Consider the following 18,871-nt stretch of genomic DNA (forward strand, 5'->3'; position numbering starts at 1 on the left):
CACATACGTTAGTTTGGAATGGTGAACATAGGAGAGGACTTGTTTGATAAGTTTATTCTTTCAGTTTTACAGTACCTGAGTTTAGTTGTTAAACAATATATATTAAACAAACGGAATATCGACTTTTATATTTTCTAGAGTGTGAAGGGTGTTTTCAAAAGTAAAAGGAAGCTGCATCTTTTGGTCAAAACTAAAAAATAGCAAAAACTTTCTTTTCTTTGGGGTGGCAATGTGGAAATTCCATTACGAAATTGAAAAGAAACTAAGAAAAAAAACACAATTAAAAAGTAGACGTAAAAGACAATGAAAGAAACATAAGTAGTGACATTTTAGTTGTCGAGACGGGGACGTTTGTCCTTCTTTCCATTTGATGAGGCTGAGTTAGATGTTTCTGATTTGCGGTCAGCTTTTTTAGTTGTGGCAATAATCTGACAGTCAACATCTCCATCTTTGGCGTTTTCTTCACCTGTTTCAATAGGAATGGCGATTTGGGTATCAATGATACGGGAGATAGTTTGGCGAGAAGTCTTGAAATTGTATTTTGTGAGTTTGATTTGGAATTTGCATGAGCAGCCAATGATATGCTTTAAACAGATTTGAGTTGTGGTGTTTATTCATTCACATGAATATTTTCCTGCAGCTTGAGATTGAGAGAAATTAATTTTAGTTGAAGGTGTTAGTTTATAAAAGAAAGAGTGGTGGTAAGGAGAAGTATATCTCCATGTATTTATTTAAAACATCACGAACGCTTCTTCCTTCAATTTTGGTGCCTTCACCATCAAAGCAACAAAAGTTCCAACGTCTCTGTTTTTATCACGCACTCTCATTTCGAAACGGTACCTGTGGATTTGAGAGTTTGGTACAACGCTGTGTAATGTTTTGTGATATATCCTTATTTTTACTATTTTTAGCTATGATTTAGGTATTAGTTTTAGAGTCTATTTGTTATTTCTAGAGTTCTTTATAGTCTTGTTCAGGTCTTTACATGTTTGGGATTCATTTGGAGATAATGGAGTATTTTGGAGGAAAACAGAGATTTTATGCTGCAGAAGAAATCCAAAGACTAAAAATCGCATAGGTATCCAACGACACTGCCCCTGGCAATTCAAATATGCAACTTATTGAAGTTTTGAAGATTTCTAAATTCGACTCTGAACTTTCTCTTATTTCTAAAGAAAGCCCATCACGTTTTAGGTCATATATATACATAGTTTTAAAGGTCATTGTTTAGACCTAAGTTTTGGGGAGGTTATTGTCTTTCTCTATTGTTCTTGGGAGCAAAACCCTGTAGACACTCCCTTTAGAGAAGATTCTTCTAACTCTTTTCTCTTGATATATTCATCATTGATTTCTTATTCAAACATGTTCTGTTCTTCGATGATCATGCTTGAATAGTTTTCTTGTTAGGTTTAGGGTTTCTCATTAGGGTTATAAATGATTTAGTAGATTGCCTCTTGCTAGGTTATCTGTAGGATTGTTCATCTTTAATTGTTCTTAATACTAGTTCTAAAGTAGCTAAGTAGAACTTGATTCCAGATAATCGATATACCCGCCATAGGTATCTTTTATCGGAACTATTATTTGATGAGCCTGGTTAATAGGTGTGTAATAAGAATCGGCATCTCTACTAAGGTGAACTTATCTAACTCGTTTAGCATGCATGCTTTGGAATAGGGTTTCACGGAACGCCCCCGGGAATCTTCGCTCTAGGCATAGTGAGTTTCACGGAACCCCACCGGTTATTCTTAGATTAGAGTTTGAGTTTAAGAACGGTTTGATAACAACCTAGCTATCACTAGATCTACTAACCGTTTGTTTCCTGAGAATACCCTAACCCTGACGTTTTCTTATTTTATTTTACATCCCCATCATCTGCTATTGCTTGCTTTTCTTTCTTTTATTTTCTTTATTATTTTGTTTAGCTTAATTTGATAACCTTAGTCTATTGTGTGATCCGAGAGCTTTGTGGAATTAGACCTTTAAGTGCTAACGACGATCTCTTATTTGAGGGAGTAGGCTTAAGGCAATTTGAGCTATATCATTTTGTATGAATATAACCTCATTTAGGTCGTTCATAGTTGTCAAACCTGATAAGGCAAATGTTGTTGTATTCTTTGCAATGGTTGCAATACATTGATGTGTCTCCTGTTCCAAGTTTATTGTTGCAAATGTTGCATTAGATGTAGTACCATCCATATTGTGGTTGTATGTCCACAACTGTAGCAAAGCAAGTGAAGCTAACTTCCTACATTGGTAATGTTAGGTTTCTTAAAGCAGTAAGAAATGGTGGTTAATGTGATTTATAAATAAAGAGAGAATACTTTGAATATAACATGTGGTTTTCATTATGTAGAAACTGGTATATTTCATTGATTGTGACTGTCTCCAGTTTTGTTACATTAGAGGAGGAGCTTGCGATAGTTGGCGTTTTTTACCACTATCTCCTAACCTGGTGGTGGTAGTGACTTAGGCATGTGGAATATAGTTGTTTGAGGAGATTCTTATATTAGAAAGAGATACATACCAAGTAAGGAACTGGTTGGTTTCATCGACGTCGGTGTCAAAGAATAGACGTGTGGATGATGTGTTGCTGAGAGACACAACAGCTGAAGAGATTATGCAGATTATATTTTAGAATTATAGTATAGGTTAATGTTACGAAGCATTGTGGGACAATGGTAAACAAGTGATTTATACCTCCGATTGTTTTCGAGTTGACAGTAGTGATAAGGAGGACTATTGGTTTGACTTCACTTTGGTTCCACTATTCTCTGAATGTTGCCGCAATGTTTTCCCAGAGATTTATGCGTATGGTCTGATCGCTGTAAATTAAGAGTTTTTTTTTTTTTTAATAATTGGAATGAATGTTTTTGAAAAGAAGATGATAAGATTCATTACTCTTTGAGTAGTAGGTATAAGAAAACTCGATCGCTTGATCTAGGGCCTTCAACATGGGGGGCTGTTTCCATTGTGGTAAGGGAGTGTAGGTTGTCACCACTAATTAGGCGTAGTTATCCAATGACATCTACAAAACACAGAAATAGAAGGAGTAGTTGTCGTGAAATATTATTTGAATAGCCCAGGATGTATTACTAGTAGCTTACCAAAGAGGTCAATATTTGTGTACACAATTGAAGCAAATTCTTCGAAACCACGAAATCTAATCTTTTGTTCATCAATTTGATGGTTTGCCGTAGGCACGAGTACCATCAACGTTTTGTCGTTGAAGAAGATGCCATGTTTGTGGTCGGACACTTTGTATATTATTTTCCAGGGGGTGATCAGAAATTTTTTGAGCTTGTATATGGGGTTGCGTTTAAGACTCTCTTGGTAACGGAATAGACGGTTTGCCGAAATGAATACTTGCATTGTGTTTGACTGTAGGACGAATGATTAGTATAAATTCGTGTTGGGTATGTAAATTCAGCATATTAGATATATCTGGGAGTCGATTAGCAGTAATTCAAGATCCATCAATATGTTGTCTTTTTTGAAATTTCGGGATTCCTAGTAATGAATTAGTCTTACTAAGACTTCTTCCTCACAGAAATCTCCATCAATCTCATCGAAAATCTGGAAGGTGAATGGTTGGGGAGACTGTGGAGCTTTTTGTGGTGGCATTTTGTGATTGTAATGAGAGGTCTGGTTTTTTTTGTTTCTCTTTGTCCTGAGGAGGCTTTGTTTTATAGTGAGACCCAAATCGTTGTGAATGAAGGTTGTGGCCATTGATGCTTTTTTAATGTGAATGTATGGGAGAGTAAAGATGAGGAAGTGGAGAGAATTAAAGATGGCTTGTCGGGTTTTTTTTAGGAACCTGAAGCGATAAAACTTCAGAGGATAGAGACGACGACGAGTGTTGGTGACGAAGTAGGTTTTTTTTTCTTAATTTTTTTTTGACGAAGTAGGGTTTATATTGTATTATTAGTAGATTCTTTTGGGCCAACGTTTTTCAAAAGATGTGGATTTGTATTTCTTTTGGGCCAAGGGGTTTTACTAGTATTTGGTCCATTAGAGTTGCTGAGGTGTACTTTTTTATGCTTATTTTGGCATCCGTTTAATTCGGAGAAAGTAGCTGCTGACGTGTCTATTAGGGAGAGTACTTTTGAGAAGGCTGATGTGGACACCTTGAGAGGCGTCAAGGAGTTCCTTTTATTAGTAGTAGATTTGTTTTATTCAATAAAAAAAATTGTATTATGAACAAAATAATAATAAAAAACTATATTTCAAGACTTTATTTTGATTTGAATTCTTTAAAGATTTTTATGTCGAACCAGTTTTTAGAAACTACCAATTTGAGACTTTTTTTTTAAGTGACAGTCATTAAAATTTTGAAAGTAACAACAATTTAAAAGTCATTAATTTTTAAAAAATTAACATCAAATTTCTAGTTAAAGCCATCAAATTTTGTAATCTATCAACCATGTATATGGTAAGTGCATAGTATATCGGTTTAAAAAGTACATAAATAAAAAATTTTACGTCATTACAATATAACTAACATTAAAACCTGGAAATTAACTTGTGGAAAGCACTAAAATTTCACGTCATCCTGTAAAGTACAAAATAAATAGTTTTTAAGGAGAATATATATAATGACTGAGATCAAGGCTGTCTCAATAAGATATGATGGTTAAAGAAAATATAATTTTTTGGCCTATTAAAAGAAAGTTGAAAAAACTGCAAAGAATTGTACTGTTGGAGACCCAAAATCGTAATACTTTATGAAGAAAAATAAGAATTAACCATTCTACCACTAGAGTTTTTAGTAAATTGATGCTCCTAGTTTTTAATACTAATTTGATGCCTAAAGCCCTTACTTCACGGACTTTAACTCCTGGTCGGGCCAGACTGAGATCAAATGAAGAGGACTAAAGGAAGAAGAACATAAATGAATAGAGAAAAAATGAGAAGAAAGCTGAAATCTCATGAACTTGTGGAAAGATTCTTTTTAGACCACTTTAATTCAATTTATTTACCTATTAAGAATATCATTTTTTCATATCACCTACTTTACTTTGGCTCCGACTAGAGAAAGTGGATTTAGCAGTCTAAGCGGATCAAGTAGATAAAGTGAGGATCAAGCGGTTTTGGTGGAAAGAGTGCGGATCAAGCGGTTATGGCAGGTCTAAAATGTGTGTGAATGGTGAAAGAGGATAAAAAAAACGCATATCAATATGAGGTGAATGCATTTCACGAAATACCATTGTCCTTCAGCAAAAACTCTATGGATGTTAATATCATAAATGTAAGAAGCTATGCATCAATCACTATTTCCTAAAAAATTACATAAACAACATTAGTTTCATCTCTTATAGTCTTCATATATTAGATTCAACAAAGATAAGAAGTTTCATCTTACCATTTCATCGCATAGAATCATGTAGTATCTTCTTATTCTTTCATGAGAGAGTGAACGTCAAAGAACTTCCACTTTTTTGTTTTTGGAGAAATTTGAGAGATTTATGAGATTTCTTTGTACAAACTTCCTCTATCGTCTTTTGCCATGTTTATGCTTTTCTCCAATTAATAGTGTAGAAGAGAGCTGTACAAGGTTGAAGATAGTAATGTATATAAAGTAAATATTGGATACATATGTGAAAGTGTATATTTTTGATTATTTAGTGTATATTTGTTTTACATCTAAATTAAAAATTGAAACACGATTTCTAAGATATGCAAATCTTGTCAAGATTTGTTTTGGATTCTCAATAAAAATGTATAAAGCTTTATATGGTTACTTTCAAAAAGAATTAGTAAAAACTAAAAAATATGACATAAGAAATCATATCTGTTTGTAAAGTTGTCAAATATAGTTCATAATTTAAAATGCAAAAATTTTGTTGAAGAAATATATTTTTGTTTATCATATAGATAGTTGTTATATTCCTCCAAATCAATGAGTCATACAATCTTTGATTTTGTTAAGATTTCTATAACCGTAATATACATAATTCAAAAACTTCATTTAATCATATAGTTAATTTTTTGGCATACTTATATAGTTTGTAAGATATTATATTTATATTTATAATTAATTTAGTTTATATCGTAAACCTAAAATAAATTCTTCATTTAATCATATAGTTAATTGTTATGTTTAAAAAACTAAGACAGTTAAACCAAAATATGTATTTTAAAATTGAGTATATATTAATAAGTAAATTAAAAATAAAATAACATATATAAAAATAATATATGTCCTACTTGGATTTTTATTGAAGTACAAACATGTGTGTTTAAAAGGTTTGGGTTTTATTTGGTTTAAGTATTGGTTTAAAATGACTACTTTTATTTGGGCCTACATTAATTATGAATAGATTTTACAATCCAATTAAAATAAGTTACGAATCCCATATATTTAGATTGTTAGATATGACTATTTCACAACATAAAGCTAAAAAAAATGTTAGTTGTTATGTAAAAGAGTCTAAAAAAATGAAACCTAACATGTATTCATTAAAAAGTGAAATTATAAGGATGGATCATTCAAACATGATAAATAGAAGATGCATATCATAAAAAAAATTAAAAAACTAAATTCCAAATAGAATAACATATAAAAAATACAAATTAGAACTTGCATATTCAAGCAACAAATACTAAATAACTTATATAAAAAGGAAATAATCCAAAATAATACAAAATAAAAGAAAGACTTCATATTTTCCATCCGAATTAGACTTCAATTTGTTAAAATATAAATTAAAGAGTTTAGAGATCATTCTTCTTGGGCAAGTCACTACACAAATCTTTTATAATCTCTCCATTAGTATTGTTTTCATTGACTTTATTTTCTATTCCCATTTTATAGCAATGCTTCTTACTTGTAGAACACTGGCCATTTCCATTCCTATTTTCAATTTCCTTACGTTTTGATGAAGGAGTGGAAGTTGATGACAAATCAACTTCATAAACCTCAACACCATTAGTGAGAAAAAGCGAAAACCAAATAGAATTAATAGATAACGAAATTTTAATAAGTATAAATGATGAAATACATATTTATAAGACGATTGAACTTGTTCGATCAAGAGAAACCACTGACGAAGGATTCACATAAATATCTGAGTCTTCAAGAACGATTTCATCAACAATATTTTCATCATACAGTCTAGTTACATTGTAGTAGTCATATCTACTAAAGATGTTTTCGTTCTGAAGATATAAGAGAAACTGAAACCATTTAAAAAAATTGAAGATAAACCATGGTGAACATTTAAACTTTTTCATAATTAATACCTTAGTAGTAGCAATCACTTCCATGATAGTTTGCCTAGGATACTTAGCATCATCATCATCCTCAATTTTTGATGCAAACTATCTTCTATAGAACGAATTTGTTCCTCCTAATGTTATTCCATCGCTTGAAATGTTGCATAAAAATATTTAATGTTTATACAATTATAAATTTAACAAAAATAATTGTGGTTGCTTTGATTCAATTACCTTTTCATAAAAGCAGCCAATGAATCCAACGTTGTATAATCAATGATTTAGGAAACATCAAATGCATTCACTCGACAATTATATTTTGACAATAATATAATAGTTGGAAAATAGTATACTTCAGTTGAGTTTACTTTGAAAAGATAGATTTTCACAAAGCAAATCAAAGAAACAAGATACCATCAATAGATTCTTGGCATGCTTGATCAACAATCTTTGAAAACTTTCTTAAAAGAGTACACGCCAAGCGATTATCCCTTGAAGGTTTAAAAATAAAGATGAATAGAGGGTAAATAAACATCAGCCAACTTAATGAGGAAAAAATAAGGGTAAAGTGAATATACTCATTGTCTCTGATATGGAAATCAATTTTTTTTTGTTGATTTGTTGTTAGCATTAGATTTCATCTCGAACAACAACTTGAACAATCACATCTTGACAAAATAATAAATATAGATAAGATTCAACGACATATTTCTAAAATTAATAAATACCAAATATAAATTTAAAGAAAAACCTTACCGACTAAGAGACTTGTGTTAGCACGACTGGAAAGAATAGCATCATACATGGCAAGGGATAAAAACAACTCATCAAAGATGTTATCATATGGAGAGACAATGGTTTTAAAAAGAAATCCAATCTTGTACTTCAAGTCAACAACTCAATATTGCCCACTTGTTGGATTCAATCTTCCATTCACCCTCGACTAAACAATTTTTAAATTGTTTATGTGATCTCTGCTAACAACAGCATAGATCTTATCACCCTACAAAAAACCTTATATTGTTAACAAGTTATATGTGAATAAGATTGTGTATATAATAATATAATACAGATCTATGGAGATTAAAAACTATTTAAAGCTTGATCAGCGAAAATGATTTCCAATGATTCACCAGTTTTTGTGGAGGATTGTCTCCAACCATGAAGCAATTTAACCTAGATATTCCATGCATTTTTGTAAGCCTCGAGAGATTTCAAGGGGGGAAATGGAAGAAGATTAGCAAACATCATTTTTTTTTCTTTTTTTTATTTGTTTTGTATGAGGAAGAATATGCAAAATTGGTGAATGAAACATGCAAATGGGGAAGACGGTATTTATAAGAGTTGAAGGGCTAGGTCCAAAATATTCTATTTGGATTATGTCTTGGAAAAAAAGTTTGTGATTAATCTAAATCAAAAAAATATAGGGAAATATTAAGGTGATTGTCTTAAAATTAGTTTGGGAAATATAGAATATGTTAGGAAACGGTTTAATGATTCGAGAGATTTTTGAACAATAATATTGATTTAGATTTTTAAAATATATATTTGATTACTTATAGTTGGGTAAAAAATTTAAATTTACTTGCATTAAAGTAAGATAATTCAAAAACGATTGGGAACATTCCTTTTCCAGGGCTGAGATTATAAGTTATGACCCGTTCATTATCATTCGGGTAAAAAGATCCGCACATTTGTTAATGGATTAAAATTAAATCAAAGGTTCATAATAAAGAATTTTGATGGCTAAGATTAGAACTTACTATTCGACTGCAACAAAACGGGTTAAAATAGATCCACGTCCATTAAAACGATTTTTTTTATGTCATAAATTCTTTAACAGAATGACATTCTTTGTAAATACTAATCAACTTTCAGGGTAGCTCCATAAACATACTGCTCAAATAATAGTATAGATGAGCTGAATAAACTGAATTAGATGAATAAGATAAAAATTATGCTAATTGGTGACAATCTAGCTAAATAGTTGAATGTAGAGAAATATTATTTAAAATAAAATCTAATGTTGCTATTGAGAACTACGTCGACTTGCCACCATATTTGCTCAGCAATTTGACAACAGGCGATATTCATATAATTTTCATCTTGTGTTTCTTCTTCCATCCCAACACTTTGATCATCATTGTGTTTATAAGTAGAGAGGAAACTTACCTTTCACTCATGACTATAATTATTTTTAAAACAAGAAAAGGAGTTTAGCTCATAATATTTTCTATGAAGATAAATCTTGATGGGCAGAGTATATTTATAGGAACTGATATTAGTTGTTGGTTTTAATAAAATAAAAATATGAATTGTTCAAAACAGTTAAATAGAGAAATGATTTGTAGGAACTACTATTAGATGTTGGTGTCTGTACTTGAATATCTTCTATTTGATTACAAAGTATCCAAAGATTAAACTAAATTAGTTTAGTATTTAAATTTTTGAGATTCTCTAAACAAACAATAAATTTATATAAAATAATTTAAATAAATGATAAAATAAAATAAGTAAGTTTTCATTTTGTTCAATTTGTTCCTCTCCTAATTTGAGGATGAACAATTTCCAACTAAAAAGTGTAATTATCCAACTTTAAAATTGGTTTGAATTTTGTTTTAAGGCAAATTGTGACTTTTTGGAGGAACAAAGTTGAATCAAGGTTTCAACTCTTTCAACTTAGCCGATTAAGGCATCCATTTCTAGCTTATGTTTGTTGTAATTTTTCAATATCTATAATCTTATTACTCTATATATATAATATTTATATATATATATAATATGTATATATATATATATTGTTTTGATTAAATAGAATTATGCATCATAAATAATCTATTGATTATTCTTCTTTTATTATCTAAAGGACATAAAAATATTGATGTTATAAAAGAGTGAAGTATAGAGAAGGGACTAATAATTGAAGAAGACTTTCCGTTGATTTTCTTTGCCTAAATTGTGTTTAATTTTTACAATTGAGTGAAAATGCATATGTATACTACAAAATATAGACAACATTACTGTAAATAACAAATGACAATGGGCTCCATATCATGTTAATTGTAAATAACAGCCGCTACCGTAATAATTCTCAGGATCGTTCTGAGAAGGTTGGGGGACAGCTGGGGAAGTGTAATTCCGAATTGGACCAGAGCTTCGGGAAGCGGGAAGGTTAATCTGGCATAATCGAATTGTAGAGTACACACGGACCAGCTATATCGTTCAGGTGAGAACAGAGGTCGACAGACGAGCGAGGAGGGTTCTAGTCGTCAAAAGGTGAGTTGTGCCTTTCCGCCGAAGAGTCGAAGCTTCATAATGGGGATGAAGGATTCATAATTGCAGAAAAAGTAGAAAATAGATTCTTTTCGATTATTTGTCCTAAAGAGGAAGAGTAAGTATAAGAAGTGAAAGAGAAGAAAGGAGTATATACCTTACACGAACTTGTGGCTGAGAACGAAACGGCCACGAGAGTCGTTGGAAAAGTGGAAAGTCAAACAATATTTAAGGAGGGGGGGATGGGTAATTGTTGGTGTTGGATACCCTACGGAAGATGCAATAAGTCAACAAGAGTGAAAGTCAAACAATATTTGAGTGTGCGAATCCGACATGCACAACCGCCACAGAACATCAGCCCCAAAATCAGTCTTCTCTTAACACACTAGTAAGAACTCAGGTTCCTCGCCCAGATTTGGATTTGAGTACCAATGACAATAATCTCTGTACTTGATCAATCCTTTCAGTTTTTCATTTGTTTACTGTGAAACTGAATGTTTAGTATCTTTTTTTGGATTGTAAAACTTAAAACCTTAAACTTATGTATCGGAATGTATTTTGGATTGATTTAGGATTTGTGTTGGAATTTGTGAATTGTTTGTTGTATTTAATTGTATTTAGATTCAGAATAAACGAAACATTGTTCAGTGGCGACCATTGAACAAAAAGAGATTGCCACTATTATTTCAAAACAAAATTAGTGGCTAAGTTTTTGCAAAGATGGTGGCTAAATCAGTTCCAAATATTCACCAATAGTGGTTACGATTACAGCCACCACTAATTATGGTGACAAAATAGTGCCATTTTGCTATGATAATAGTTAGTAACTCAATAGCTAATTGCTACAAAAAAAAATAGTACCCAAGCAGTAGCTACATTAGATACCATCATTTTGTTTCTGATTCAGCAGTTAACTACTACATAACCAATGGTTGCCAATTGGTCACCATATAGCCACTAGTAAGTGAAGTAGCAACGTAGTAGCTAATCAGCCACACATGGTGATTACGGCGACTGAATTTCATTTAGCTTATTTCCATAAGCAACCGAATAAAATTAGTGCAGTAACAGTGGCAAATTTAAATATAGCGACCGATTTGATATATTAAAGACTGGAAATGTAGTGTTCTACGCAATCTCAGGCTCGTCCAATCACAAAGACGAAACCAATTTTAGGCTCATCAAATCAATTGGCATGAAATCAATATCAGGCTCATCCAAGCATTTGGCATAAAACCATAAAACCAATCTCAGGTTTGTCAAATAATCCATGTACGAAACAAATCACAGGTTCGCCGATCATGAGACATGAAATGCAATCCCAAGCTCGTGCCGCCAACACGTAAACTCAAATTATATCATCATGTTATATATAAAGTATTCCTATCATACATCATATCTTCCTTCTATGTCACACAATTTGAATCAATAGACATACATCAAGGGACAAAGTGGCTAAGCCTATACACGCAATTCAAGAAGAAAATACTTATAAAGTAACCACAATGTTTCCGCAAATCCCGCCTCACTTTTGCCTTAATTTAGTTAGAAATAGTGACTAGCAAGTTGCAAATGCGACTAGAAACAGCGACAATGTTCTGGAAACTTGCAGCTAAAGAAATAAATTCAAACAATATATTAGGGTTTCTTTTTTTAACAAGCACAATTGTTTCTTGAACAACAAGCAAACGTCGTGATTGCTAGGGTGTACCTTTTCCGGCAACTTTGAAGACTTAGGTCGCTTTCCTCACACCTCCTCTGTCAATAACAATTGTAGGTCTCGCCTAGTTTGCTCTAACTTGAATCTGATAATTTTGTTTTAAAAAGTTAGGTTTTCTAGAAATCAAAACAAGTGATTTTTCATCAACTTCCAAAACAATTTCTGAATGCAATATACCTCCTTTTAACAAAACATAAACTGCTATGGATTCCTTGAAGCGAGATGTATCGAGAGACGTCAAAATATTGATCTAAGTCTTTCTGTTTCGACGGGAAATCTGTCCAGTAAATCCTTACTTGGCACAATTTCTCTTCTTCTTCTTCACAATAAAAACTTTTATTTAATCCAAAGATCCAACAGATCAAAACAAGGAGTTGTAGAAGAAGAAGAAGAAATAATTAGGTCGGGTTTCCTTATCCAAAAGAACTAGTACAATGGGTCTCGATTCTGGTGGGTGATGTGAACGACGGTGACTACGTGAAGCTCCGCTCCAATGGTGATAATGTTGCCTTTACTTTCACCACAATTTGCCTTTGTAATTGGACTAGAATTTTATCTTGGCGGCTTAAACTAGATTTTCTAAAGAAGAAGGATATGTTGACACACATACACATGTATATGGCCACATACAAAACCTTGTCGTTTTATGATTTTGCTTTACTTGGGTTTTATGGGCTTCAACTTAATTACGATTGAGGATGTTACAATTTTTCAAGCTTATGGAATTCGAGGACGAATTCGGCAATGAATTATATTTTCATTTATATATGATTTGAACTAACATAACACTAAAAATAATTCAGTTGACCTTTAAAAACTCAAATATCAAGTAGTGTAGCAATAACTAAATGAAGCATAAATTTGAAAATCCAAATACAATAAGAAACAAAAATCCAAATATAAATCAAGTCTCGAAACAAATTATTTGTCTCTTCCCAAAGCCGATCGTTTTGGAGGTGATGACAATTGTTCCTCAGTTTGGTTGAGTTGTTTTGTCTTGCAATAGCGTAATGTCTGGGCCGCCCACACCTATGGAAATGATAAATTCCTCTTGGGGAATTCTCTCTTTTATGCCCCAATTAGCCACATTTCATGCAACTGCCTGAGGTTATCTAACAAACTTCGCGGTGTAGTTTTCCACAAGTATCACACACATGAGCTTTCTCTCGCATTTGGTTATCCAAGTCCTCTTGTGAGAATCCATCCCCTTTGCAGCTTCAACCGTCTCTTTTTCTAGCCCAATTTCTTAATTAGCAGCTATTTCCACTAGCTCAATCATGTTTGGGTAGTAGTTCCTCTCACAAAGGATTTTGAAGTTTAATCCTCATATCCCTTATAAACATGCGAACAAGCTCCTCCTCATCCAAGAATCGGCTTGAAAACCTGCTCAATTGATCGAACTCCACCACATATTCCCTTATAGTCCATATTTTCCTGGCGGAGTTCTCAGAACTCTCTCTTCATCTGGTACATTGTGATGTAGACATCAACCTTACTTCCATAACTGCTGAACTACATTATGTACCACATACTGTACTACATCCTGTACCAGAAGCCCCAGAAGGTCGCATAACACGTTCAAAGGCTAAAAAATTGAAGAAAAGGTTTAACTTTGTTGTGCTCTATATTATGAGCTCCTTAGAGTTTGAGGGAGTAAACTGGTCAGTAGCACCCATTACCGGATATGAACTAATAGCTGAAGATGAGCTTGTCAAGCATTCACCAAAATGAGTCTTGAACGAACTACTCCCCTAGGTATGAAATCTCATTTGACAGGTTCAAGAGCCCTTAAAAACCAAGTGAAGACTTTGGAGCTGCAAGAGACAAACGATTCAAGCGTCACATCTGAAATCAAGAGAGTCAAGATCAAGACCAACACATGAAGGACGTGGAAGATCTCGAAGAAACTAATTAAACTTCTCAAGAGGAACTCCAGAAAGAACCCTACTTCATGGAACTAGCCAGCAAACAAGCAGAAGACGTGATCCAGAAGTACCTCAACAAGTACTATAAGAAGTGACTTACTCGACATCTATTGGGCCAAAAACGCATCCAGATAAGGTTTATTCAATTAATACTATCTTTCCAAGTTCACACAGCCCAAAAAACGGCTAGACTCATCATCAAACGTGCTCCTCAAGAGAAGTTAAGTAGTTTCCTTATATAGTTTATTGTCTTTCTAAAATCAATGGCTTTTGTGCTTTGATTTTTTTTTTTTCCTTGTTACATTTTTGCATTTCTTTTTTGACCCTAGGGCTAGCTGAAGGAGTCTTATAAAGTCTGCATGGAGAAAGTTGTACAATGTTTCAACCTTAATGGTCAATAAAGAAGCCGCATTTTCTTATGTTTTTCTCTTTAAGGTTTCTTGAGAGAATAAGCTTGCTCTTTGTCTTGTGTTTGTGATTCACCAAGGTTAAGTTTGTTTACTATATCAGACACCAATCACATATTTGTGGTGTACTTCAATCCGCCAGCGTTCCCCTCTATTTGATCCCACACGAGAGAAGGGATCGCCATCGTGTCAGATCTACATCATGGACCATTTGTCCTTCACAGGAGAGAAGCGATCGCCACTTTGTGAAGCCACCATCTCTATCTAATACAAGGCTCACCACCATGTCATGTATCATCTGGTATCAGAGCGCAGTTACGCTTTCCTTGCCAGGTTTCATTGTTCCCTTATTTTCTCATCTGCTTTACTTTTTGAATAAGTTTTTGTATCAGTTTTCTTGAGAATATCCCTAAGCCTAACGTCTTAATTACTTGCATTTACAAACTTAAAATTTGCAGTTTGCTAATCTGCTTTCTTTTATTTTCATTACTTATTGATTTAGCTTAATTTCGATACTATAACCTTTTGTGTGAACAAGAGAGCTTCGTGGAAATCAATCCCTAAATAATTACAATTGGCCTCTTATTTGAGATAGTAGTTTAGGGTAATTTAATCATATCTCAAATTGGCACCGTTGGGAATTTCATGGGAATCACCATTTGGTTTAGTTTAGAGATTTTGTTTAAATTTTTCTTTTCCTTTTGATACTAACGCGTTTCTTGTTTTTCTTCTCTTATGTGCTTCAGGTGTATCTGATATAGCTCAAATTATCCTTAAGCTTACTCCCTCAAATAAGAGATCGTCATTAGCACTTAAGTGTTGAATTTCACTAAGCTCTCGTTGTTCACACAATAAATAAGTGATAATTAATATTAAGCTAGACAAAGTGGATGAAAGTAAAGACAAGAAAATAGTAAATCAAGTTCTAAATTCAGGAGATTAATGCTTCAGGTCTAGGGATAGTCTTAGGGAATAGCTAAATTGTAGATCTAGCTATGACTATGATTGTTATCGACCCGTTCTCAAACACAAACCACTATTATAGAATAACCCAACGTTGGCTTGGCATTCCTCCCTATATCTAAGCTAAGGATTCTCTACGATGGGTTGGAAAATCTCTAATCCTAAATATGCATGCTAAACGAGTTTGATAACTTCACCTAAGTAAATAAGTCAATTCTAATTACACACCTAAAAGTTTTTAAGGGGTTGTGTTATGATGGGGCACTTTACAAGTTTGTAACTCCATTTAGAGCACTTTGGAGGGAGTAGGCACTTTTTGGAGGTTTTTCACTATTTGATAAAAATCAATACTAATTTACCCTTCTATCATGTGAGCAATTAACCCAACTATGACTAACTTGTTTATTCTCAGCCATTGGATATGTATGAAAGAGAATAGATCTAATGGCTTTGGATGTATCTCTCTTCTCACTTTATTTTCTCTCTCTTTCTTTTATAATTTTATTTTTCTTTAGTTTGTCACATTCTTTATTTTATTAAATATCTTTTAACCATTTTTGTAATATATATAATAATAACATTTTTTCCTTCATTTTGAATCCCATATTACTATATTTATTCGTATTATTATTTATTGTATCATCAACCCATTAACAGATTCAGAAAACAAAAAATCCATATGATCTAATCCATATGGACAACAATGAAATATATAATCTTTAATGAGAACCATGTAACTATAAACTCTAAAATCATTATAAACAATCATAGTTCCTTAACACTAAATCCTAAACCCTAAACATTAGATACTAAACTCTAAACATTAAACCTTAACTCCTATATTTAAACCCTAAACCCTAAATTGTAACCCATAGACACTAAGCCCTTAACCATATACATATACCCTATACCATATACCATAAATCCTAAACACTAAACCCTAAACCCTAAACCTAAAACCTTAACCCAAAACCCTAAACCCTAAACCTAAAACCTTAACCCAAAACCCTATTACATTACCTTAAACATAGTCCTAAACCTAGACTCTAAGCCATATACCATAAACACTATACCCTAAATACTATGCACTAAACCCTAACCCCAAAACCCTATAACATTACCCTAAACCCTAAATCCTAATCTCTAAACCCTAAACCACTAATTTTCTAAACTATAAACTCTAACGCTAAACTCTAAAATCCAGACAATAATAATTATACCCTAAACCCTAAACCTTAAACCCTAAAATATAATTCCTAAACAGTATTTCCCTAAACCCTAAATCCAAATTAATAAATAAACTATTAATACTTATCATTAAACCAATTACACATAATTAGCTTTAGGTTATCCATCATAACAAAGCCACGTGGTTTGACAACCCGAAAAATACTTATATATTAGGGCATATATTGTTCAACTATACATATCAACGTGGTCATATATTTTGGGTTGGAAAAATCTAGAGATTTTGTATACTGGTCCAGCCTTGATAGTCTCTACAATCCTTTTTTTTGGAAATGTGTAAAGGCAAAAAATTCTTATGTATTGTATGGAGAAATCCTTATAACCTAAACCCTAAACCCTAAACCCTAAACCCTAAACCTTAAACCCTAAACCCTTAAACCCTAAACCCCTAAACCCTAAACCATAAAGAATAAACCCTTAACAATATACATATACCATATCACGTACCCTAAACCCTAAATCCTAAATTCTAAGCTCTTAACTTTAAACCTTCTTGTTGTTGTCCATCAATATTAAACATAAATCTCCTAAATATAAACAAATTTAAATAGAAAATCCATATGATCTAATCCATATGGACAACAATGGAATATATAATCTCAAACGAGAAACATGTAACCATAAACCCTAAATCATTGTAGAAAACCATGATTCTTCAACCCAAAACCCTAAATCATCTAAACTAAACGATAAATCCAAAACAATAAAGCCTAAATCCTAAAATGTAAACCCTAGATACTAAATCCTAAACCCTAGACATTAAACCCTAGCCCTTGACTTTAAAGCCTAAACCCTAAATCCTAAGTTTTATATGTACATAATCTATAACCATCACTTCTGGTCCATGATAATCTAAAGCATTCTTCTTAATGTGAAAGCGTAAAATATTATTGAGATCGATGTGTTCATAAACAATCATACAATATACACTCGTATTTATTATTTGTTAATATGTAATCGTGGATAAATAAATATTAACATTTTCGTAAATAAACTTTTGTGGATATGACCAACAGAACTTGTTTCACCATATTTATCAACATCTTTTTCATAACTTAACACCTGTTTTATGGATAGTATTATCAAAACGCAATCACTTTGAATTATCGACCATCAACACACATCCACCAAACTCTGACCATGTGGTCATTTCAATCATTTTGAACTATCGACCATCGATGCACATCCACCAAACTCTGACCACGTGGTTTACATACAAATAAGAATGACAAAATAGTAATTTGTATACATATCATCCTTTCCTTGAAACCCTAGCCGCCTATCACTCTGCTATCATCTTCTTCCTCCGACTCATTAACCTATTCAACCACCATGTCTTCTTTGATTCATCAAAACCATAACCATTATTACCACCATCATCATCATCCCTCTTCCACCTCTCACATTTCACCTCTCCATCAACTATCACAAAAACAAATTAAAGTCTTTACCTTATTCATCAAAATTAGGTCAAATTAAACAAAGAAAAGTAAAAAAAAAATTGAAAATATTTGATTGTATCACCGGATCTTAACAATTTTGACTAATCAAGTTGAATCAAACAAATTGGTTTATAAAATCTATAAAATTTAATTTCTATTTGAATCAAACAAGTTGAAACTTTGCTCAAAAATTTGAGACATGTAATTGAGATTTCAGAGAGAGGAAGAAGAAAGAAGGAAAATAGATTTGAGAGAGATGTCACGTCATTTGGGAGAGAGGAAGAAGAAAGAAGGAAAAGAGAAGGAAGAAGGAAGAAAGAAAAGAGTAGGAAGAAAAATATTATTTAATTCCTCAACTACACCAAAGTAACTATGGTTAACTTACTTTTGAGTTTATGGTAAAAAAACTTGAAAAAGTGCCTACTTCTATGAAAGTGCTACATTGCCTAATTAGAACTCAAAAAGTGTCTTTCTGCCTAATATTCTTTAAAAATAAATATGTTACTAAAAATATGCATGGTCTGTTTTACAAATAAGACAAACTTCTGGGACTTGTTAAAGACTTGATGAAACGTGGGAATTACTTTTTCAAATAAGGGTGTCGATTGACATAGATGTGATGTCGATCGACACCATCGTGTGAGTAACGTTTCTACTAGTCTTCTTTCCTGGAAAGCTTCC

The 18,871-nt window shown here is 32.5% G+C and overlaps 1 protein-coding gene across 1 annotated transcript; it reads right to left on the reverse strand.

The window, feature by feature from the left end:
- Positions 1 to 11,402: 11,402 nt before the first annotated feature.
- On the reverse strand, positions 11,403 to 11,510 carry AT3G30705 (uncharacterized protein; the record flags this gene model as incomplete). Its single annotated transcript, NM_001125271.1, has 1 exon — positions 11,403 to 11,510. One exon carries the CDS (start codon positions 11,508 to 11,510, stop codon positions 11,403 to 11,405), a length of 108 nt encoding a protein of 35 aa, NP_001118743.1.
- Positions 11,511 to 18,871: the final 7,361 nt, after the last annotated feature.

Source organism: Arabidopsis thaliana, chromosome 3 (genome assembly GCF_000001735.4).
Source record: "Arabidopsis thaliana chromosome 3, partial sequence".
Lineage (NCBI taxonomy): Eukaryota > Viridiplantae > Streptophyta > Magnoliopsida > Brassicales > Brassicaceae > Arabidopsis > Arabidopsis thaliana.